General features: G+C 42.4%; 2 protein-coding genes across 3 annotated transcripts in view; one reads left to right on the forward strand and one right to left on the reverse strand.

Annotated features, from left to right (window-relative positions):
- The window catches only part of mat2b (methionine adenosyltransferase II, beta), a 35,700-nt gene extending 17,617 nt beyond the window's left edge, over positions 1-18,083 (reverse strand). Inside the window, exons 1-3 of one of the 2 annotated variants that reach the window (XM_039777749.1) lie at positions 17,921-18,083; positions 17,468-17,542; positions 6,745-6,942 (exon numbers count right to left, since the gene is read on the reverse strand). In XM_039777749.1, coding sequence (XP_039633683.1) covers positions 6,745-6,942; positions 17,468-17,542; positions 17,921-17,950 — 303 coding nt within the window. In that variant the 5' untranslated portion in view covers positions 17,951-18,083. The remainder of the gene's footprint in view (positions 1-6,744; positions 6,943-17,467; positions 17,543-17,920) is intronic. The other variant, XM_039777750.1, reaches the window with a different exon arrangement.
- Positions 18,084-18,434: 351 nt separating this feature from the next.
- prob1 (proline-rich basic protein 1) lies at positions 18,435-23,819 on the forward strand. Its single transcript, XM_039777739.1, has 4 exons — positions 18,435-18,762; positions 20,951-21,338; positions 21,434-21,677; positions 23,124-23,819. Exons 2-4 carry the CDS (start codon positions 20,973-20,975, stop codon positions 23,792-23,794), a joined length of 1,281 nt encoding a protein of 426 aa, XP_039633673.1. The 5' UTR covers positions 18,435-18,762; positions 20,951-20,972; the 3' UTR covers positions 23,795-23,819.
- The last annotated feature ends 611 nt before the right edge of the window (positions 23,820-24,430 follow it).

The raw sequence follows: 24,430 nt of genomic DNA on the forward strand, positions 1-24,430 counted from the left end.
TCTCTCTCTTCCTTTTCTCTCCTCTCTCTCTCTCTCTCTCTCTCTCCTCTTCTCTCTCTTCCCTCTCTCTCTCTCTCTCTCTTCTCTCTCTTCCTCTCTCTCTCTCTCTCTCTCTCTCTTCTCCTCTCTCTCTCCTCCTTCTCTCTCTCCTCCTCTCTCTCTCCTCCTCCTTCCCCCTTCTCTCTCTCTCTCCTCCATATTTCTCTCTTCCTCCTCTCTCTCTCTTCCTCCTCTCTCTCTCTTCTCTCTCTTCCTCTCTCTCTCCTCCTCTCTCCTCTCCTCTCTCTTCCCTCCTTTCTCTCTCTCTCTCTCTCTCTCTCTCTCCCCTACTCTCTCTCTCTCTTCCTCTCTTTCTCTCTCTCTCTTCTCCTCTCTCTCTCTCTCTCTCTCTCTCTCTCTCTCTCTCTCTCTCCTCCTCTCTCTCTCTCTCTCCTCTCTTCCTCCTCTCTCTCTCTCTCTCTCTCTCTCCTCCTTTCCTTTCCTCTCTTCCTCTCTCTCTTCCTCCTCTCTCTCTCTCTCTCCTCTCTCTCCTCCATATTTCCTCTCTCTTCCTCCTCTCTCTCTCTCTCTCTCTCTCTCTCCTCCTCTCTCCTCTCCTCTCCTTTCCTTGTCTCTCTCTTCCTCCTCCTCTCTTTCTCCTTCTCCTCTCTCCTCTCCTTTCCTCTCTCTCCTCTCTCTCTCTCCCCTTCTCTCTCCCCCCCTTCCTCTCTTTCTCTCTTCCTCTCTCTCTCCTCTTTTCTCTCTCTTCTCCTTTCCTCCTCTCTTTCCCCTCTTTCCCCTCTCTCTCTCTTCCTCTCTCTCTCTTGTCTCTTCTCACTCCTCCTCACTCTCTCTCCTCTGTCTCTCTCTCCTCCTCCTCCTCCTCTCTCTCTTCTCCTTCTTCTCTTTTTTTCTCTCTCTTGTTTCTCTCTTCCTTTCTCCTTTCTCTCTTCCTCTCTCTCTTTTTTTCTCTTTTCTCTTCTCTTCTCTCTCTCTCTCTTATTTTCTTTTATCTCTTTATTATATTTATATATTTTATAAATAATTTGTATATGTATGTGTGTCTGGTATGTGTGTTTAAATAATATATATGTGTAATATATATATATATATTATGTATATATATATGTATTGTGAATAATATGTTTAAAATAAATATGTGTAAATATGTATGTATGTATGTAAATATGTATGGTATGAGAATATGTTTTAAGTAAATATGTGTAAATGTATGTGTGTATGTAAATAATATGTAATATGTGGTAGGATATGTGTTGTATATGAAATATGTATGTATGTGTGTGTGTGTGTGTGTGTGTGTGTGTGTGTGTATGTGTGTGTGTATGTGTGAATATAATGTGTTTTAATAAAGTAGTATGTGTGTGTGTGTGTGTGTGTGTGATAAGTGTGCATGTGTTTTAAATATGTTATGTATATGTAATATGTGTTGTGTATGTATGTTTATATTGTATGTATGTATATGTGTATGTGTGTGTATGTGTATGTGTGTGTGTATGTGTTTGTGTGAATATGTGTTTTAATATTGTGTATATATGTATGTGTTGTGTGTATGTATATATGTATATATGTATGTATGTATGTATGTATGTATGTGTATGTATGTGTATGTATATATGTATATATATATATATATATATATATATATATATATATATATATATATATATATATATATATATATCTTGTATGGTTGTGTTGAGGTTGTTTGGGGTTACTGAGGGTTGTGAGATGGTTGGGTATGGTCTGTGACGGGTCGATGGTTGGATCTACACATCTCGGTTCTCCAGGCTGCACCTGTTTGTGATGATCAATGGGTTCTTGGTGTTGGTTGATTCTGTTACTGTTGATCATCTGTCAACAATTGAGTTGGTTGAGACGAGATCCTGTTAGGAATAGTGCTCCTCAACAGGAATAGGTCCAGACCCGAACTTCCCGTTACTTCTCGAGATGTTTGTGGTAGGACTAGGATCGACTGGCATCAGGCTAGCAGTGTGTAGTAGTGTGTAGCAGTTTTGTAGCATTGTGTAGTAGTGTGTGAGGTGTGTAGCAGTGTGTAGCATTGTGTAGTAGTGTGTAGTAGTGTGTAGCAGTGTGTAGTAGTGTGTAGCATTGTGTAGTAGTGTGTAGTAGTGTGTAGCAGTGTGTAGCATTGTGTAGTAGTGTAGCAGTGTGTAGCAGTGTGTAGTAGTGTGTAGCATTGTGTAGTAGTGTGTAGTAGTGTGTAGCAGTGTGTAGCATTGTGTAGTAGTGTGTAGTAGTGTGTAGCAGTGTGTAGCAGTGTGTAGCAGTGTAGTAGTGTGTAGCAGTGTATAGCATTGTGTAGTAGTGTGTAGCAGTGTGTAGCATTGTGTAGTAGTGTGTAGTAGTGTGAAGCAGTGTGTAGCAGTGTGTAGTAGTGTAGTAGTGTAGTAGTGTGTAGTAGTGTATAGCATTGTGTAGTAGTGTAGTAGTGTGTAGCAGTGTATAGCATTGTGTAGTAGTGTAGTAGTGTGTAGCAGTGTATAGCATTGTGTAGTAGTGTGTAGCATTATGTAGTAGTGTGTAGTAGTGTGTAGTAGTGTGTAGCAGTGTGTAGCAGTGTGTAGTAGTGTAGTAGTGTGTAGTAGTGTAGTAGTGTAGCAGTGTGTAGCATTGTGTAGCAGTGTGTAGCAGTGTGTAGTAGTGTAGTAGTGTGTAGTAGTGTAGCAGTGTGTAGTAGTGTAGCAGTGTGTAGCAGTGTGTAGTAGTGTAGTAGTGTAGCAGTGTGTAGTAGTGTAGCAGTGTGTAGTAGTGTAGTAGTGTAGCAGTGTGTAGTAGTGTGTAGCAGTGTGTAGTAGTGTAGCAGTGTGTAGTAGTGTAGTAGTGTAGCAGTGTGTAGTAGTGTGTAGTAGTGTAGCAGTGTGTAGTAGTGTGTAGTAGTGTAGCAGTGTAGCAGTGTGTAGTAGTGTGTAGTAGTGTAGCAGTGTGTAGTAGTGTAGCAGTGTGTAGTAGTGTAGCAGTGTGTAGTAGTGTAGTAGTGTAGCAGTGTGTAGTAGTGTAGCAGTGTGTAGTAGTGTAGCAGTGTGTAGTAGTGTGTAGTAGTGTAGCAGTGTGTAGTAGTGTGTAGTAGTGTAGCAGTGTGTAGCATTGTGTAGCAGTGTGTAGCAGTGTGTAGTAGTGTAGTAGTGTAGCAGTGTGTAGCATTGTGTAGCATTGTGTAGCAGTGTGTAGTAGTGTAGTAGTGTAGCAGTGTGTAGTAGTTCAGTTCAATTTCAGTTCAATTTTATTTATATAGCACGTTTAAAAACAACCTCAGTTGACCAAAGTGCTTAACATGCTCCAAAAGCAACGAAACAATAAACACAAACAAGGCACAATATACAACAGTAGAAAAAGAATAATGTCAATAATGTCAAGATATCAAAGCTCAACTTGAATTAAAGCCAATGCGTAGTAATGGGTCTTAAGCCAAGGACTTGAGCGTTCCAATGGTCCGAGCTGTTCTTACATGAATGGGTAAACTATTCCAGAGGTTTGGAGCAGCCACTGAAAGGCTTCGGTCACCTTTGGTTTTTAACCTGGATACTGGGCCCATCGAGGGAGCATCTGATTGGGCTGACCTCAGTGCTCTGACGAAGTGTGGACATGTAAGAGCTCTGATAAGTAAGGCGAGAACCCATTTAAGATCTTAAAACAATTAATACAATTTTAAATTCAATCCTGGAAACAAACAGGAAGCCAGTGGGCGTGGCCAAAACCCGGTGTAATATGGTCAGCTTTTTAGTCCCGGTTAAAAGTCGAGCTGCTGCGTTCTGGACTAACTGCTAACCGACAAAGGGATGACTGCTCAATCCAACATACGTGAGTTACAGTAGTCCAAGCGGGGCGTAATAAATGCATGTATGACTCTCTCAAAGTCTTTGCGTTGCAGGTAAGGCTTGACCTTAGCCAAAGTCTCAGCTGGAAGAAGCTAGTTTTAACAACAGAACTAATCTGTTTGTCAAATTTAAAAGCACTGTCAAAAATCACTCCCAGATTTCTGGTAAAAGGATGAATTTGGGAACCTAAAGATTTACCAAGAGCATCTACACAGGCACTGAAATGTTCAGCGACCAAACACAACAACTTGGTCTTATTGTCATTAAGACAGAGAAAATTCCTGATCCAACCATATTTTGAGATCACTCAAAGCAGTTTAACTACTTGGCTGGATAGTGTTCCTTCTCATTTTTGTTACAGGCAAATAGATTTGGCACATGCATCTGCAAAACTAATGGAAAGAAATGTTGTGTTTTTCAAGTGACCCTAAGGGCAGCATGTACAAAGAAATGTATGGGTCCCAAAATGGAACCTTAAGGGGACCCACAGGGGAAAGAAGGGGCAGCAGATGAAGAGCAGTTACCAATGTGGACTGAAAACTCCTATCTGTCAAGAGTAGGATTCAAACCATTTTTAAAGGCAATGCCAGTAATGCGCAACACTTTGTTTGAGTCCGGGATAAAGATAGAGTGGTTAACAGTGTCAAAGGCCGCCAGTCAGAGTCTAAAAAGCACTAAAACAGGTTTCCCTGAGTGCGACCGCTAAGAAGGTCGTTGTAGACTCTTAGAGGAACGTTTCAGTACTGTGAGGCTTGAAACCAGACTGGAACTTTTCATGAATACTAAAATCATCTAAAAATGATTGAAGTTGATTAAAACAACCTTCTCCAACACTTTAGATAAAGCAGTGGTTTTGAAATAGATTAAAATTAGACAAAACCCCGCGGATCAAATTTTTCTTTTTTAAAAGTGGTTTTACAACAGCATGTTTAAAACAGCTGGAACCTTACACCCTGAGCTAAGAGATGGAGTTAAACCAAAGTTAAGTACCGGGGCTAACAATTTGTTCAAAAACACTTATCTTTAGAAATGGCGATGCAGGGATACCTATGCCAGGCAGTGCTTGGACAGAGCTGCCAGGCTATCAGCCAGAGAGGTGGGAGGTGAGAACTGGCTCAAACTGCTGGAGGCAGCTGGAGCATAAAAGTGGCAAGAGGGGTCCTTTGCAGGGGATGAAAACAGGCCGACAATTTTATCTATGAAGTGAGCAGGAAGTTTCACACAACAATGGCTGGATAGCACAGCACGGTCAGTTTACGGGTTATTAAATTGAGGTTTGCCCGTGCAGCAGTGTAGTAGTAGTAGTAGTGTAGCAGTGTGTAGTAGTGTGTAGCAGTGCAGTACGTAATGCGTAGCAGTGTAGTAGTGTAGGGCAGTAGTGTAGCATGTGTAGTAAGTGTAGTAGTGTAGCAGTATGTGTAGTGTAGTAGTTAGCAGTGTGTAGTAGTGTGTAGTAGTGTAGCAGTGTAGTAGTGTGTAGTAGCAGTGCGTAGTGTGTAGTAGTGTACGTGTGTAGCAGTGTGTAGTAGTGTGCGTGTGTAGTAGTGTAGTGTAGTAGCAGTGTGTTAGTAGTGTGTAAGTGTAGTAGTGTAGTATGTTATGTGTAGTAGTGGTAGCAGCTGTGTATAGTGTGTAGTAGCGTTGTAGCAGTGTGCAGTAGTGTAGTAGTGTAGCAGGTGTAGTGAAGTGTGTAGCAGTGTAGCAGTAGTATATGTAGCGTAGTGTAGCAGTGTGTAGTAGTGTGTAGAAGTAGTGTAGTAGTGTATAGTGTAGCAGTGTGTAGTAGTGTAGAGTAGCGTGTAGTAGTGTATGTAGTAGTAGTGTAGTGCAGTAAGTGTAGTAGTAGTGTAGAAGTGTAGTAGTGTGTAAAGTAGTGTAGCAGTGCGCGTAGTAGTGTAGGTAGTGTAGTAGTGTAGTGTAGCAGTGTTGTGTAGTAGTGTAGCAGTGTATGTAGTGTAGTAGTGTAGTAGTGTGTAGTAGTGTGTAGTAGTGTAGTGTGTAGTAGTGTAGCAGTGTGTAGTAGTGTGTAGTAGTGTAGTAGTGTGTAGTAGTGTAGTAGTGTAGCAGTGTGTAGTAGTGTGTAGTAGTGTAGCAGTGTGTAGTAGTGTAGTAGTGTAGTAGTGTGTAGTAGTGTAGCAGTGTGTAGTAGTGTGTAGTAGTGTAGCAGTGTGTAGTAGTGTAGTAGTGTAGCAGTGTGTAAAGCCCGAGACCCACCGAGCCGATAACCGGCCGTCTGACAGTCTGGCGAGGTCGGTGACTCGAGTCTGTTCGGTGTGTCCCGTGCCGTCGTCAGTCTGGGGGGCTGTCGGCGTTCATTTTGGCCGACCTGACATGTTCATGTTCGGATTCTGAACGAGACGCCATGACAGTCTGGCTTTGAATTTCTGGAGAAAACAAACCCATGTGACGCGTTCGTCCAATCAGCTGCCGGTTTTCATTTCTTGGGCAACTGCCGCCTGCTGCTATGGAGACGCATTACGTTTCTCAAGTCGGTGTCGCCTCAGTGTGCCCCGAGGCAGTTTTTTGGACCTCGGGGACCCGATTGATCATCTCGACTGGCTTTTCTGTCGATGGTCGGCCGTCTGGTTGGTGTGTCTCGGCTATTACAGTGTGTAGTAGTGTGTTGTAGTGTGTAGTAGTGTGTTGCAGTGTGTAGTAGTGTGTTGCAGTGTGTAGTAGTGTGTTGCAGTGTGTAGTAGTGTGTTGCAGTGTGTAGTAGTGTGTAGTATTGTGTAGTAGTGTGTAACAGTGTGTAGCAGTGTATAACAGTGTGTAGCAGTGTGTAGTAGTGTGTAGTAGTGTATAACAGTGTGTAGCAGTGTGTAGCAGTGTATAACAGTGTGTAGCAGTGTGTAGTAGTGTGTAGTAGTGTATAACAGTGTGTAGCAGTGTGTAGTAGTGTGTGTACCTTGAGCTGCTGCATCAGCGCCCTGACGGCGTCCTCGTCTGTGAGGTCACAGCGGAGGAGGCGGGGCCTGGCCCTCCGGTATCCCGTCCCGCTGACCAACCAGCCGCTGCTCTGGAACTCTCTGAGTACGGCCCGACCCAGCAGACCCGTCGCCCCGGTAACAAGGACGCTCGGAGCCGCCGGCACCATCGCCTCCTCCTGAAACACACATAGAACTACAATCAGAACTACAGTGAGAACTACTGAGCTACAATCAGAACTACAGTCAGAACTACAGTCAGAACTACTGAGCTACAATCAGAACTACAGTCAGAACTACAATCAGAACTACAGTCAGAACTACTGAGCTACAATCAGAACTACAGTCAGAACTACAGTCAGAACTACTGAGCTACAATCAGAACTACAGTCAGAACTACAATCAGAACTACAGTCAGAACTACTGAGCTACAATCAGAACTACAGTCAGAACTACAATCAGAACTACAGTCAGAACTACAATCAGAACTACAGTCAGAACTACTGAGCTACAATCAGAACTACAGTCAGAACTACAGTCAGAACTACTGAGCTACAATCAGAACTACAGTCAGAACTACAGTCAGAACTACTGAGCTACAATCAGAACTACAGTCAGAACTACAATCAGAACTACAGTCAGAACTACTGAGCTACAATCAGAACTACAGTCAGAACTACAATCAGAACTACAGTCAGAACTACAATCAGAACTACAGTCAGAACTACTGAGCTACAATCAGAACTACAGTCAGAACTACAATCAGAACTACAGTCAGAACTACAGTCAGAAATACACCGACCTGCGGCCCTTTCCTACATGTCATTCCCCTCTCTCTCCCCTCTTCATGTCTTCAGCTTTCCTATCAAAATAAAGGCCGAAATTTTTATAAAATAAAAAAAATAAAAAAACGACCGAAAGACATAGGGAGAGAGGGGGGAGTGCGATGGACTGAAGCGTCTGCTACTCAGAGAGTGACGGCTGACTCATTAGCGGTGTTACACCAGTCTTGTGTAGGATATGAAATGTCTGTCTCGTCACTGCGCTGCATTTTTATGAACTATGATCCAGCAGGCTCCGTCTCACACGCTATTACTCAACCAACTGAAGTTAGTTGCATTTAATAACTTATAATAATGTGTTTTTCACCGTGGCGGCCGCAGTAACAGCGGAAACACTGGTACCAATACAGGTTTCCTCTCATACCTAACAATATACAGCTGTGTTAATAATACAGGTTTCCTCTCATACCTAACAATATACAGCTGTGTTAATAATACAGGTTTCCCTCTCATACTTAATATACAGCTGTGTTAATAACACAGGTTTCCCTCTCATACTTAATATACAGCTGTGTTAATAACAATTAAAACTGTAGACAAAGTCAGTAGTTTGGACCGGCGGCGCTGTGTCTCTCCATGTTGCCATGTGTGAGTGAAGGGGGGGGGGGGCTGCGCGGAGGAGAGATCCAAACACAGGCACGGCTTTACAGAAGGAATGTAACGCAACATTAAACCATATCGATATAAACGACATCGCTTCGTTAGTGGAGAGGCAGCGGATGCGAGGACGTTAGGTGCACTGGTGGAAACATCTTAGTCGCACCCTTACAAATTTTGGTCACATTTGCAACCAAATTGGTCGCACTCTAGAGCCCTGCAGATAATACATATATAGTACATATCACATATTAAATACATACAGTAGGTGTCACATATATTATATACTGCACTGATAGTTATACAACACACTATATTACAAAACAATTACATAACACAATGTAATACTGAACAGTTTTGTACAATGTAATTCCTGTACAATCCTAAACCAATGTGTAATGTTGGGATCTTATAGTGGTGACTCCCTCAGGTTGTGGCAGGCAGATATACGTTTAGCTGCCAGTAGGGCTGCTGTCTCTTCTCCTAGGAGGACTACCAGCTGCTCTTCTGATGTTAACATTGGGAAATTCGCTATTTTGTGGGCTATTTTTCTAAGTGTAAGTCTCTTAGTGAAGAGACATTTTCACAGTGGAGGAGGAAGTGTATCTCTGTTTCTATCTCCCCTGTTGAGCAGTGAGCACATATACGCTCCTCTCTCAGGGCAGCCATGTCTGCCTGAGTCTGCCTGTCTCTCTCTCTCTCTGACCTGTCTGTCTGACCCAGTTGGTGGTCACTGAGCCTGTCTCTCTCTCTCTCTGACCTGTCTGTCTGACCCAGTTGGTGGTCACTGAGCCTGTGTCTCTCTCTCTCTCTGACCTGTCTGTCTAACCCAGTTGGTGGTCACTGAGCCTCTCTCTCTCTGACCTGTCTGTCTGAGTCTACCTGTCTCTACGTCCAGTTGGTGGTCACTGAGCCGGTCTCTGCTTTAGATCTCTGACAGTGTGCAGATACTCAGCCAATTTATATTCTCTGTTAAGAGTCAAATAACAATTTAGTCTACTTTGTGTTTTTGTTTGACTTTTCCAATGTTCTAAATATTGATCTTTTGAATGATTCATAATCTGTTTTGTTCTGTTGTGTTGTTTTGAGCCAGTGCTGATGGGAGCCTCATTGGTTAGCTTCACCATCAGCTGACTGAGGGGACTGTTTCTGGTTAGTTAGCTTAACCATCAGCAGACTGAGGGGACTGTTTCTGGTTAGTTAGCTTCACCATCAGCTGACTGAGGGGACTGTTTCTGGTTAGTTAGCTTCACCATCAGCTGACTGAGCACTTTTTTCAGGATTCAGCTCTTGGGTTTTTAGTGCTTTAAAATGAAGTTTGTCTCTTTTTGGCTTAAATTAAGATGTGTCCCAAATGTAATAGCTCGTTTCTGTATATTTAGCAGTAATGGGAAACATCCCAGTTCTGCTCGACAGGCGTTATTTGGGGTTTTCCTTTGAACGTTTAGAGTTCTTCTACAGAATTCTGTGTGTAGGGTCTGTATCGGGTGGTAGGGTCTGTATCAGGTGCTTGTCCCAGGAGTCATGCTCCAATCTACTGAGTGGGCCCCAAACTTCACTTCCATAAAGTGCTATCGGTACAATTATACTATCAAATATTTTAGTCCAGATTCTAACTGGGATGTTAAGGCCGAACAGCTTGGTTTTTAATGCATACATTGCCCTGCATGCTTTTTCTTTAAGTGAATGTATGGCTTTATTGAAATGTCCTGATGCAGATATGGTCAGACCAAGGTAAGTATAATTTTGTGTGTGTTTAATTTGGGTGTTATTCAAAGTAAAATGGTATTTGGTTTCAAGACATCTGGCTTTATATTGAAAGATCATAATTTGAGTTTTCTTGAAATTGACCTCCAATGCCCAGTTATGGCAGTATTGTTCCAGGATGGACAGGTTATGTTGGAGACCATCTCTGGTTGGAGACAACTAAATAAGGTCATCTGCATAAAGCAGGTATTTAATCTCTGTATCTAAGAGTGTGAGGCCTGGAGCTGCTGATCGGTCCAACTGGTCTGCAAGTTCATTTATGTACAGGTTGAATAATGCAGGACTTATACAGCATCCTTGCTTCCCACCGCGACCTTGGGTAAAATATTCTGTTCTTTGATTATTAATTTTCATAGCACATTGATTGTGCTTGTACATACATTTTTTAAATTTATATACCTCCCCCCCTATTTTTTTTCTTGGACTTTGAAGAAAAGTCCTTCATGCCAAATGTAGTCAAAGGCTTTTTTAAAGTCGATGAAACAAGCAAATATTTTCCCTCCCTTTTTTTGGTGGACGTTTGTCAATTAAAGTATGTAAGGTGTATATATGATCGGAGGTTCTGTAACTTCGAAGAAAGCCAATTTGGCATTTACTAAGTATGCTTTTTTCTTGAATAAAAGGTTAGTATCCTTGAATTTAGGATACCACAGAATATTTTCCCAAGGTTGCTGTTGATACAGATCCCTCTGTAATTATTAGGGTCTGATCTCTCTCTCTCTCTCTCTCTCTCTCTCTCTCTCTCTCTCTCTCTCTACCCTGTAATTCACTTTACTTGAACAAAGCTTTATCTGTAGAAATTATTTTTAAAAAGCTTGTTGCACATGGCCTGTTGAGGCATCTGCTTCATCTCTTTGTTTACAAAGGTCCTAACTGGCAGTGTTGTATCACTCTTCATGGCTCAGCCTAATGGTTAATATTTTGTTCACATCCATTTTATTGATTATTTTTGATTGTGTTTGTTTTTTATTCCAGTGCATTTTTGTTAACAGAGACTGAGAGTCCATTTTATTTATTGTTTTTGGTTGTTTTGTTGATTTATTGTAGATATTAAAATGTCTTCCAGTTCCAGTGTCAAATATTCTTTAGAAGCCATTATATTTATATTAGCTGAAAATGGTCTCAGAACGACCACATTATCGTTTATCGCAATAATTTCTGGGACAGTTTATCGTCCAGCAAAATGTGTTCTGGTGACAGGCCGATGACTGTGTCCAGTTTACAGTTCTTCTATATGTATGAATCTTTAGAGAGGGGGTAGGGTTAGGGGGGTAGGGGGGTAGGGTTTATGTGTGACTGTTCTTCTATATGTATGTATCTTTAGAGAAGGGTTAGGGGGGTAGGGTTTATGTGTGACTGTTCTTCTATATGTATGTATCTTTAGAGAGGGGGTAGGGTTAGGGTGGTAGGGTTTATGTGTGACTGTTCTTCTATATGTATGTATCTTTTAGAGGGGTAGGGTTAGGGGGTAGGGGGTAGGGTTTATGTGTGACTGTTCTTTGTATGTATCTTTAGAGGGGGTAGGGTTAGGGGGGTAGGGGGGTAGGGTTTATGTGTGACTGTTCTATATGTATGTATCTTTAGAGAGGGGGTAGGGTTAGGGGGGTAGGGTTTATGTGTGACTGTTCTTCTATATGTATGAATCTTTAGAGAGGGGGTAGGGTTAGGGGGTAGGGGGGTAGGGTTTATATGTGACTGTTCTTTGTATGTATCTTTAGAGGGGGTAGGGTTAGGGGGTAGGGGGTAGGGTTTATGTGTGACTGTTCTTCTATATGTATGTATCTTTAGAGAGGGGGTAGGGTTAGGGGGGTAGGGGGGTAGGGTTTATATGTGACTGTTCTTCTATATGTATGTATCTTTAGAGAAGGGTTAGGGGGGTAGGGGGTTATGGATCCCTGGAGCTCTTCTATCGTTTTGGGTTAAAGTACTGATCATAAACTGTTTATTATTAGGGCCCGAGCACGAAAGTGCAAGGCCCCAACGGTGCCTTGCACTGAAAGTGCGAAGGAACCTATTGTTTTTCGTCAGATTATTATTATTTTTCCGAGTCCTTTGTTGCATTTTTGAGGGGGTTGGTATGCACGAAAACTCACAAAAATGTGCACACATGTCACAACTGGTGAAAATTGCAAAATATTGTAGTAATTGGGCTCGGGCGTTACCAGGGGGCTCCATAGCGCCCCCTAACGTGCGCATTAATTACGACAAAAGTAATAAGTTAATATACCAACTTTTGAGGGAACATAGGTCTCATCTTGAACTCCATCGTGCTATTTTTAGAAAAAATTACAAAATTCTAAAATTTCTGAAATATTGGTTTTCGTGAAAAAATCTTCATTTTATGAACACGTTTGAGGACTTTAGGATGCACGAAAACTCTCAAACTTTTGCAGCCATTTGCAGAATATTAAAATCTTTCATCTGAATACACATTTAGGCTTGGGATTGGTACGGTTGCTCTATAGCGCCCCCTAATTGGATTTAGCACTTGGGCACATTCTTGATGGCCTCAATATATACGAAAACTCACAAAAATTGGCGCACACATAAACACCTGGGAGCTTTGCATGACCGTACAGCTATTTGGGCCATACCTCTAAGCGGGCTCCATAGCGCCCCCTAAGGCGTAGAAGGCCTTAACATGGACATAGTTGCTCCGATCATCACCAGATTTAATACACATATTGCTCTAATAATTGCGGACATATTTCCCATTTACCTTCATTAGCTCCGCCCAACCGGAAGGCGGCCAGTTTTAATTATGCATTTTTCAGGTGTTTTACATTCTTTCGAACTCATCCTAGGCCGTGATTTCAATCTTCTTGAATCTTTGCAGGTAGTATCTGTTGACCCTCATGACGAAAAGTTATCCAGAGAATTTTGATAGTTGAAAAAATGCGCAAGTTATAGCAACTTCCTGTCTAAACAGGAAGTTGCCTTATCGTGGCAACAATTATTTGCATTGCCCCGAAACTTGACAAGGTTGTTCCTCATGGCCGGTTTAGCATCTGTGCCAAAGTTGGTGGCAATCGGCCATTAGATGGCGCGGTTTTAATTTTTTTTTATTAAATCAGCAAAATATTGATATATGGGAAGCCTATTTTGTCTAACTACTCCTGGGATGTGAGTCTGATCGGCACGAAAACTTGCAAGTAGACACGGAGGACCTTCATGAAAAAAACTTATCAAAAGAATATTGATAGCTAACACAGTGCACAAGTTAAGGAGGACCAACTTCCTGTAGGTGTGTGTGGAAACAGAAACGGTTGTATCTTGTCAACGGCTATTCCAATGGACACAAAACTTAGTGCAGTTGTTCCTCATGTGCTACTGAGGCTGTTTTCCAAATATGGTGATAATCGGCCTTTAGATGGCGCTGTTGTCATTTTGTAAATTAATTTAGCAAATTTGCTTTATGTGAAACCTACTTTTTTTAACTCCTCCTAGAGCATGAGTCCCATCTGCACAAAAATGTACACATAGACTCAGTGGACCCACGTGACAAAGAGTTATCAAAAGATTTTTGATAGCTAACACAAGGCGCAAGTTACAGAGCACCAACTTCCTGTAGGGGGCTGTCGAAACAGGAAGTTGTGTATCTTACCAAGATTTATTCCGATTGACACTAAACATGACACAGATGTTCCGCATAGGGGCATGAGCATCCATGCCAAAGTTATAGTGAATCAGCCATTAGATGGCGCTGTTAGAATTTATTTTGTAATTAGCCACATCACGATATATGGGAAACCTAATTTGTCTAACTCCTCCTGGGCCGTGAGTCCAATCTGCACTAAAACTTGGATATGGACTCGGTGGACTATTGTGACTAAAAGTTATCAAAATAATTGTGATAGCTAACACAATGCGCAACTTACAGAGGACCAACTTCCTGTAGGGGGCTGTCGAAACAGGAAGTTGCATATCTTACCAAGATTTACTCCGATTGACACCAAACATGACACAGTTTTTCCGAATAGGGGCATGAGCATCCATGCCAAATTCAGAGTGAATCGGCCATTAGATGGCACTGTGAGAATTTCTTTTATTAATTATTCACATTGCGATATATGGGAAACATACTTGGTCTAACTCCTCCTAGGCCGTGAGTCCAATCTGCACGAAAACTTGGATATAGACTCGGTGGACCCTCGTGACTAAAAGAATTTTGATAGCTAACACGATGCGCAAGTTATGGAGGAACAATTTCCTGTAGGTGGGTTTCGAAACATGAACGGTTGTATCTTGGCAAAAGTTATTCCGATTTACATGAAACTTACAAGGTGTGGACTACACGTGATGTTGCATCTGCCAGTACCCCCCGATGCAAGAAGCGAGGGCCGATCATCGCTGCCTGCAGCTTTAATTATTATTATTTTTCCGAGTCCTCCGTCGCGTTTTTGAGGGGCTTAGCATGCACGAAAACTCACAAAGCTTTGCACACATGTCACAACTGGTGAAAATTGCAAAGTACTGTAGTAATTGGGCTTGGGCGTTGCCAGGGGGCTCCATAGCGCCCCCTTACGTGCGCATTAATTACGACAAAAGTAATAAGTTAATATACCAACTTTTTAGGGAACTTAGGTCTCATCTTGAACTCCATCGTGCTATTTTTAGAAAAAATTACAAAATTCAAAAATTTCTGAAATATTGGTTTTCGTGAAAAAATCTTCATTTTTCGAACACATGTTTGAGGACTTTAGGATGCACGAAATCTCTCAAACTTTTGCAGCCATTTGCAGAATATTGAAATCTTTCATCTGAATACACATTTAGGCTTGGGAGTGTTACGGTTGCTCTATAGCGCCCCCTAATTGGATTTAGCACTTGGGCACATTTTTGACGGCCTCAATATATACGAAAACTCACAAAAATTGGCGCACACATAAACACCTGGATGCTTTGCGAGAATGTACAGCGATTTGGGCCATACATCTAAGCGAGCTCCATAGCGCCCCCTAAGGCATGGAAGGCCTTAACGTGGACATAGTTGCTCCGATCATCACCAGATTTAATACACATATTGCTCTAATAATTGCAGACACATTTCCCATTTACCTTCATTAGCTCCGCCCAACCGGATGGCGGCCATATTTAATTATGCATTTTTCAGGCGTTTTACATTCTTTCGAACTCGTCCTAGGCCGTGATTTCAATCTTTTCGAATCTTTGCAGGTAGTATCTGTTGACCCTCATGACGAAAAGTTATCCAGAGAATTTTGATAGTTGAAAAAATGCGCAAGTTATAGGAACTTCCTGTCTAAACAGGAAGTTGCCTTATCGTGGCAACAATTATTCGGATTGCCGCAAAACTTGACAAGGTTGTTCCTCATGGCCAGTTTAGCATCTGTGCCAAACCTGGTGGCAATCTGCCATTAGATGGCGCTGTTTCGATTTTCTTTAATTAGTCAGCAAATATTGATATATGGGAAACATACTCTGTCTAACTACTCCTGGGGCGTGAGTCCGATCAGCACGAAAACTTGCATATAGACTCGGAGGACCCTGTTGACAAAAATGTATCAAAAGAATTTTGATAGTTAACACAATGCGCAAGTTACAGAGGACCAACTTCCTGTACGTGTGTGTCGAAACAGGAACTTTTGTATCTTGCACACGGCTATTCCAATGGACACACAACTTAACACACTTGTTCCTCATGTGCCAATGAGGCTGTGTGCCAAATATGGTGTCAATCGGCCTTTAGATGGCGCTGTTTTAATTTTTTTTATTAATTAGCAAATTCGCTATATGCGAAACCTACTCTTTTTTAACTCCTCGTAGAGCGCGAGTCCCATCTGCACAAACAATTACGCGTAGACTCTGATGACCCTCCTGACAAAAAGTTATCAAAAGAATTTTGATAGCTAACACAATGCGCAAGTTACAGAGGACCAACTTCCTGAAGGTGGCTGTCGAAACAGGAATGGTTATATCTTGCCAACGGCTATTCCAATGGACACAAAACTTAAGAAAGTTGTTCCTCATGTGCCAATGTTTGCCAAATATGTCGTCAATTGGCCTTTTTTTTTATTAATTAGCTAATTTGCTTTGAGCGAAACCTACTTTTTTTAACTCCTCCTAGAGCATGAGTCCCATCTGCACAAAAATGTGCATGTAGACTCGGTGGACCCTCATGACAAAAATATATCAAAAGAGTTTTGATAGCTAACACAATGCGCAAATTACAGAGGACCAACTTCATGTAGGGGGCTGTCGAAACAGGAAGTTGCACATCTTAACAAGATTTATTCCCGATTGACACCAAATATGACAAAGTTGTTCCGTATAGGGGTTTGAGCATCCACGCCAAATTCAGAGTGAATCGGCCATTAGATGGCGCTGTTAGAATTTTTTTTATGAATTATTCACATCGCGATATATGGGAAACATACTTTGTCTAACTCCTCCTGGGCCGTGAGTCCAATCTGCACGAAAACTTGGATATAGACTCGGTTGACCCTCGTGACATAAAGTTATCAAAAGAATTTTGATAGCTAACACAATGCGCAAGTTATGGAGGAACAACTTCCTGTAGGTGGGTGTGGAAACATGAACGGTTCTATCTTGGCAAAAGTTTTGCGATTTACATGAAACTTAGAATGTGTGGTCTACATGTGAAGCATGAAGCGAGGGCCCGTCATCGCTGCTTGCAGCTTTAATTATTATTATTATTATTATTATTATTATTATTATTATTATTATTATTTACTGATTAGAAGCTAAAAATGATGCTAATTTAATCTCTACTATAAATAATTAAAGAGACGCTGTATTCCTCCGACATGCAGTATTAACGTTACTGTTTAAAACGCTTTTCAGTTTAGTGGGGATTCAGGTAATGTTACTGTTGACGTTCAAACAGGCCTGTGTGTGTTTTGAGAAATATCTTTATACTGCAAGGCTATATTTATTACATTACGTAGGATATTGGATGTGAAAAGAAGGAAATGGTTCTAACATTGTACTTTAGATGTGTGTGAATTTCCCACACCAGGAGTAATTTATATAGTTCTATTGTATAGTGACCCATTATCTGTTCAAAAAATGTTCTATGTAAAATGTTCTATCAAAGAAAAGATATAAAAATAAATATTTGTGTGTGCTGTAAAGTGGTTTGAAAAAATGCAATCGGAATCGGCTATAATCGGTATCGGCTGGCCTAACTCAAAGAAAATCGTAATTGGCCTAAAAAGTTGTAATCAGTGCATCTCTAGTTTTCTTAGAAACTGAACCGACAAGAAACTTTAATCTAATTCACTGTGGCATATTTTCAGAGTTCTGCCTGAATTTAAAACATATTTATTTACTTTATTTAAATCAGCAGGTGTTTAAATATCCATGCTGAGAAATCAACTCTTCATAAATATTATAAATGATATTCAAATATCAAAACATATCGATGAGAACTGCAGCAGGTGTTCCTCCTCTGTTAGCTGTTAGCACAGTTAGCCGTTAGCACAGTTAGCCTGTTAGCAGTGTCCAGGTGAGTGTTTACCTGAATCAGCTGCACGCGACCTGGGCTGAAGATGATTCTCAGTTCTGCGCCTGCGCAGCTCATCTCTGCTTCTGTCTGATCAGATAAATATGATGCTATATTTGTTATTGATCGCTGTGCTTCTGATGACTTATGATGCGCAGTTGTTTTCTCTCTTCCACTTCCGGTCTACGCAGATCAGCTGTTTACCAGCTGTTTGCCGTAAAGCAGCTGTCGCGGTAATGCTAGCGGGATAGCATTCAGGCTAACTAAGCAGAAACACGGAGGGACGGGACATAAAACGGACTCAGTTTGTCTACAGAGACTCTGTGTCCTGGGTCAGACTCTGTAATCCGGGTCAGAGTCTAACCCGGGTCAGACTCCACACATACACATTAACTCAGACACCAGAGGTTTAACTGCTAGCTGCTAGCTGCTAGGGTTAACTGTTACTGGGACAGAACGGGACGTTACCTCCGAAACAGGGAACTCAAATCCAGGCATATACGATCCTCTCAGACCAGCAGGGTCCAGAACAGACCAGCAGGGTCCGGTAGAAATCTGTAGAAAGTGTCCGGAGTGACAGAGCAATCAGACGGATGTTGACACTCTTATTCTTCTGGTGTGTAGCTAACTGTTGGTGCTCTAGGGTTACTAGCGATTAGCGCCCCCTGCTGCTCCGGAGTGTGGCTCAATAAGTGACAGCTGACAGGCAGCAGAGACACACACGGTCAACATGGTTACAGGGACAAACTTAAACACACACACACACACACACACACAGAGACACAGATAAACAGAGACAGAGCTGCAGCCTTGTCTGTCAATCACCTCCTAAAATAGAAACCTGCAGCTGATACCAACTCTCTGTTTATCTCTCTCACTTTCTCTCTCTCTGAAGCTGCAGTCTGTCACCAACACTTTCTCTCTCTCTCTCTCTCTCTCTCTCTCTCTCTCTCTCTCTCTCCCTCCCTCTCTCCCTGTCTCTCTCTCCCTCTCCCTCTCCCTCCCTCTCTCTGTCTCTCTCTCTGTCCTGCAGGACAGTCGGTGTCGATCGCCCCGACATTCTGAGTTTGAACTCAAACGGGATCAGACTGCTGAAGTTCCTCTGAAACGGCTCTGACGGATAAGAAAAGAGGGCTAGAGAATTCTGGGTAAACTTTACTGTCAACGCAAACTAACTGACCAACAACCACAGAGACTGAACCAGGACCAGAGACTGGACCAGAGCCTAGACCAGGACCAGAGACTGGACCCTGGAGGACCTTTAAAGAAGTCTGAACCTGAATCCTGTCGGACCAGATCCAAAAGACCTGGTTCGTGTCAGAAAATTATTGGTTCATATTTCATCTAGAATCTCAAAGTTTTTATGGTGAAAAGACAGTTAAACGTTTCAGTGGAGGGAAGTGAGGTTTGTGGCTGATCAGCTGTTTTATTCATGCTTCACCCTGATTGGTTCATTCACAGCTGTGTGATAATAACATCCAATCATATTAGGCCTACATCATATTACAGGTTTTGGGATTTCTAACAACTGTTCAGACAGTCTACATTCCCAAACAGACTGAAGATCAAAGACTTCAACATCTCTCACTCAAACAAACGGAACAATATCAAAAACACACACAGGAATGATTTTATCTTTCAAGTTCAAATGATTTTTCACATAATTCAGTATTTCATCATGGAATAAGAGCACCTGTCCCTGTAGGCTCTACCTGTGCATATACTCATTTATTTGTAAAATGTCTGAGCTATAATGAAACTGTAGTTAAAAACGACTCCATTAACAATACGTCCTTCTGTTTATAACAACATCTGAACACTGTGCTGTAGATATAAAGGCTTTTATAAACAGTCTGATCCGTTTGGCTCACACACTTATGTTTCTCTAACTGATAAAACCTGATATCAACATGTTACAGTTTCTTCCAATTGCTAACACCCTAAAATGACACATAACATAATTATTTAAACTTCTTCTCAAATCTCCAAAAGTCTAAACACATTTTCTGCTTTACACACATTTTGCAATTCAAAATGGAACCTTTTAAATGCACTTAACATGGTTCTCTGCATAAGACAAAACAGTCTGACATAAAGTCACGTTTGCCATTTCAAAACATTCAAAATGACACTACATGAGCTACAACACCTCAATGGTTACTGTTACCAATTCAATCAGAAATAAGCAAGGATATATGAGGTATTTTACAGGATATATGAGGTATGTTGCAGGATATATGAGGTATTTTACAGGATATATGAGGTATGTTGCAGGATATATGAGGTATTTTACAGGATATATGAGGTATGTTACAGGATATATGAGGTATGTTACAGGATATATGAGGTATGTTGCAGGATATATGAGGTATTTTACAGGATATATGAGGTATGTTGCAGGATATATGAGGTATGTTACAGGATATATGAGATAGGATATATGAGGTATTTTACAGGATATATGAGGTATGTTACAGGATATATGAGGTATGTTGCAGGATATATGAGATATTTTACAGGATATATGAGGTATGTTGCAGGATATATGAGGTATGTTGCAGGATATATGAGGTATTTTACAGGATATATGAGGTATGTTACAGGATATATGAGATAGGATATATGAGGTATTTTACAGGATATATGAGGTATGTTACAGGATATATGAGGTATGTTACAGGATATATGAGGTATGTTACAGGATATATGAGGTATGTTGCAGGATATATGAGATATTTTACAGGATATATGAGGTATGTTACAGGATATATAGGGATATTTACAGGATATATGAGGTATTTTACAGGATATATGAGGTATGTTACAGGATATATGAGATAGGATATATGAGGTATTTTACAGGATATATGAGGTATGTTGCAGGATATATGAGGTATGTTACAGGATATATGAGGTATGTAACAGGATATATGAGGTAGGATATATGAGGTATGTTGCAGGATATATGAGGTATGTTACAGGATATATGAGGTATGTTGCAGGATATATGAGGTATGTTACAGGATATATGAGGTATGTTGCAGGATATATGAGGTATGTTGCAGGATATATGAGGTATGTTACAGGATATATGAGGTATGTTGCAGGATATATGAGGTATGTTACAGGATATATGAGGTAGGATATATGAGGTATGTTGCAGGATATATGAGGTATGTTACAGGATATATGAGGTATTTTGCAGGATATATGAGGTATGTTACAGGATATATGAGGTATGTTACAGGATATATGCCGTATTTTGCAGTTTGGGTGTGTGGTAAATTGTGTTAATAAGTATTTTGATAAAACCTAGTTTGCTAAATTGTGTTTTAGGAATTGGAAAAAAACTGTATCACCTCATCCTGATGTATTTATACTATTGTTGGTTCAACTTTAGGATTTTATGTTTGAGAGAGAAACATCACTGAGTAAAACTTTATTTTTAGGAATGAATGGCGTTAGCTGCAGTGAACATGTTTAAACTTTGTGTTTCAGAGACAAAAGGAAAGTTTAAAGTATGAGCAGTGGACTGGACGGAGGAGGAGGAGAAGGAAGAGGAGGAAGAGGAGGGAGGCAGCTCTTCCTCAGCTCTCACCGCTGTCCTGAAGTCGACCTGCTGCCTCATCATGACTCAAAGACTCAGATCCCTCCACCCCGTTCCATAGTTCCTGCTGAGAGGAGCCACGCAGGTCGGTCTGAGCAGACTTACCTGTCCACCTGTTGCTCTGCGGGGGAGGAGGGGGAGGAGGGGGAGGGGAGCATCAGCGAGTGGTCGGAGGAGGATCTCTCCCTCCACTTCTCTCCCTCCATCATCCTCCAATCAGACGATGAGTCAGATCCAGAGAGTGGCTTCGAGTGTGTCGACGTTACCGTGGAATCACAGGTGAGTGTCATCATCTAACTGACCGACCAACCGACAGGTTTAGTCCTCTGGTTGTCTGCTGACCTTTGACCTTTGACCTTTTACCTGTGGTCCAGGTGAAAGGTCCGGAGGGGGCAGGGCTAAAGATGGTCCCGAAGCGCCTGATTCAGCTGAAGAAGAAAGATGCGGTGAACGCCACTGAAGGAGGAGCTGACGGGGAGCTGTCGGCCAATGAGCTGCTCCGTCCCCGCCCTGATCTGTTGCTACGGCAACATAGTATGCCGGCCGCCCTCCCCCCGAGCAGCAGTGATGTGGACGGCTGCAGCGTGTACAGGGGCCTGGTGGCTGCGGCCCCCCGAGGTAACAACAATAACTAGTATATATCTACTTCACAAGGTAACAACAATAACTAGTATATATCTACTTCACAAGGTAACAATAACTAGTATATATCTACTTCACGAGGTAAAAACAATAACTAGTATATATCTACTTCACAAGGTAACAATAACTAGTATATATCTACTTCACGAGGTAACAACAATAACTAGTATATATCTACTTCACAGGGTAACAACAATAACTAGTATATATCTACTTCACAGGGTAACAACAATAACTAGTATATATCTACTTCAGAAGTAACAATAACTAGTATATATCTACTTCACAAGGTAACAACAATAACTAGTATATATCTACTTCACAGGGTAACAACAATAACTAGTATATATCTACTTCACGAGGTAACAATAACTAGTATATATCTACTTCACAGGGTAACAACAATAACTAGTATATATCTACTTCACAGGGTAACAATAACTAGTATATATCTACTTCACAGGGTAACAACAATAACTAGTATATATCTACTTCACAGGGTAACAACAATAACCAGTATATATCGACTTCACAAGGTAACAAAAATAACTAGTATATATCGACTTCACGAGGTAACAACAATAACTAGTATATATCTACTTCACAGGGTAACAACAATAACTAGTATATATCTACTTCACAAGGTAACAACAATAACTAGTATATATCTACTTCACAGGGTAACAACAATAACTAGTATATATCTACTTCACAGGGTAACAATAACTAGTATATATCTACTTCACAGGGTAACAACAATAACTAGTATATATCTACTTCACGAGGTAACAACAATAACTAGTATATATCTACTTCACAGGGTAACAATAACTAGTATATATCTACTTCACAGGGTAACAACAATAACTAGTATATATCTACTTCACAATCAAATCCTCCACTCAGTTGCGGTTCTACACTGAATTACACACACGGGGCGAGACACCCAGGGCCAGACCCCAGGGCCAGACCCCAAGGGCCAGACCACCAGGGCCAGACCTGATAGATCCTTATCATGCATAAAAGTGATGAGCTCAAGAAGGCTTGTGGTTCCCCGTTCCCAGAGGTGAACTGGCAAGCAGGCAGGGCGCCGATTTGACAATTCCCCACACAGTGAAACGATAGATAACAGAAAACCGCTTTGTTTTTTAAGTGCTTGTGCCGCCCCCCATGAGTCATGAAAAAATGCCACCCCCGGCTTCCCGGTTCGCCTGTGCCAAAAAGCTTTTATTGTGAACGTAGAATCTACTATAATATAATAATATATTATTAATACTTTCACCTAGGAAACGTGTTTTAATCTTCTCGTCACCGTAGCTGTATCCCTTCTAACCTAACATAGAGGCCCTTCCTGTCTGATATAAATTATATACATATATATGTAATATAATGTATATAAACGTGTTTGTTTTCTGTTTTCAGGGTGTAATGGAGGAGGAGACTCGGCTCCAAGGCAGCGGCTACAGAAGTCCTTCTCTCTAGACGAAACTAAAACCAAGATGGCGTCCTGCATCATTAAGAGCATTCTGTCTAAGAAGATGCAGGTGGAGCAGAACTCCACTTCCTGTCTCCTCCCCCAGAGGGTAAGGGAGGGGGGAGGGGGGAGAGATGTGAGGAGTTTAGTTAAAAACACCCACAGCCCCCCCCCCTCCTACCATCAGGCTGTGGGGGTCAAAGGTCACTCTGATCCAGCATTAGTCACCGCCTCCAGAGGACATGTCGCCAAGGTCGCTGCGTCTCTCAGCCAATCACAGGACAGGAAACAAAGCGGCAAATTCAGTCGTCCAATCACGCAGCAGAGACGAGGCAGCGAGTCGAAAATCAGCGGAGGTAAAGTGGATGATGTCAGCCAATTAGAGGCCCCCAGATACAGCTATGTGCACACCCCCCAGAGATACCTGCAGCCCCCCCCACCTGTTCCTGCCCCCCAGAGCTACCTGCAGCCCCCCCCACCTGTTCCCACCCCCCAGAGCTACCTGCAGCCCCCCACACCTGTTCCCACCACCCCAGAGCTACCTGCAGCCCCCCACCTGTTCCTGCCCCCCAGAGCTACCTGCAGCCCCCCCCACCTGTTCCTGCCCCCCAGCGGCTGAAGATCTCTGAGGAGAACCGCTCCGCCCGGCCGGGTCCCTTCATCAGGACCGCTGGAGACTGGGATTGCCACGGCAACACGCCGACACCTGCCACACACGGTCACCACGGCAACACGCCGACACCTGCCACACACGATCACCACGGCAACACGCCAAAACCTGCAATACATGAGCAGATTCGGCAGCTCCAGCAGCAGGCGTTCCTGTGTTTCCTGCCAGCACAGGGGGGAAGTGATGTCACAGGTTCTGGGGCGCTCCTCCGTGGCCCCGCCCCTTGTGGCCCCGCCCCCTGTGGCCTCGCCCCCTGTCACATGATGCTGGACCCTCAGAGTGGGCGGTGCTTCTACGTGGACTCGGCTCCCCCTCCTCAGAGGAAGGTGCTGCTGGACCCAGAGACCGGTCAGTTCTTCCAGGTGTTTCTACCTGCAGACACCAACCCCGGTGTGTTCGTCATGCGCTGTGCTAACTCCGCCCCCACTATGATAAGCCCCGCCCCCACTATGATAAGCCCCGCCCCCGCCGTCCTGTCGGTGCTGCAGTTCCAGCCAACGGTCGCCATGTCCTCGCTGTATGCCCCCCCCTGCCTCGCCTTCACCCTGCACACACCGTCAGCACCCTGATGACATCGCAGTCTGT

This window comes from Perca fluviatilis, chromosome 16 (genome assembly GCF_010015445.1).
Source record: "Perca fluviatilis chromosome 16, GENO_Pfluv_1.0, whole genome shotgun sequence".
Taxonomy (NCBI): Eukaryota; Metazoa; Chordata; class Actinopteri; order Perciformes; family Percidae; genus Perca; species Perca fluviatilis.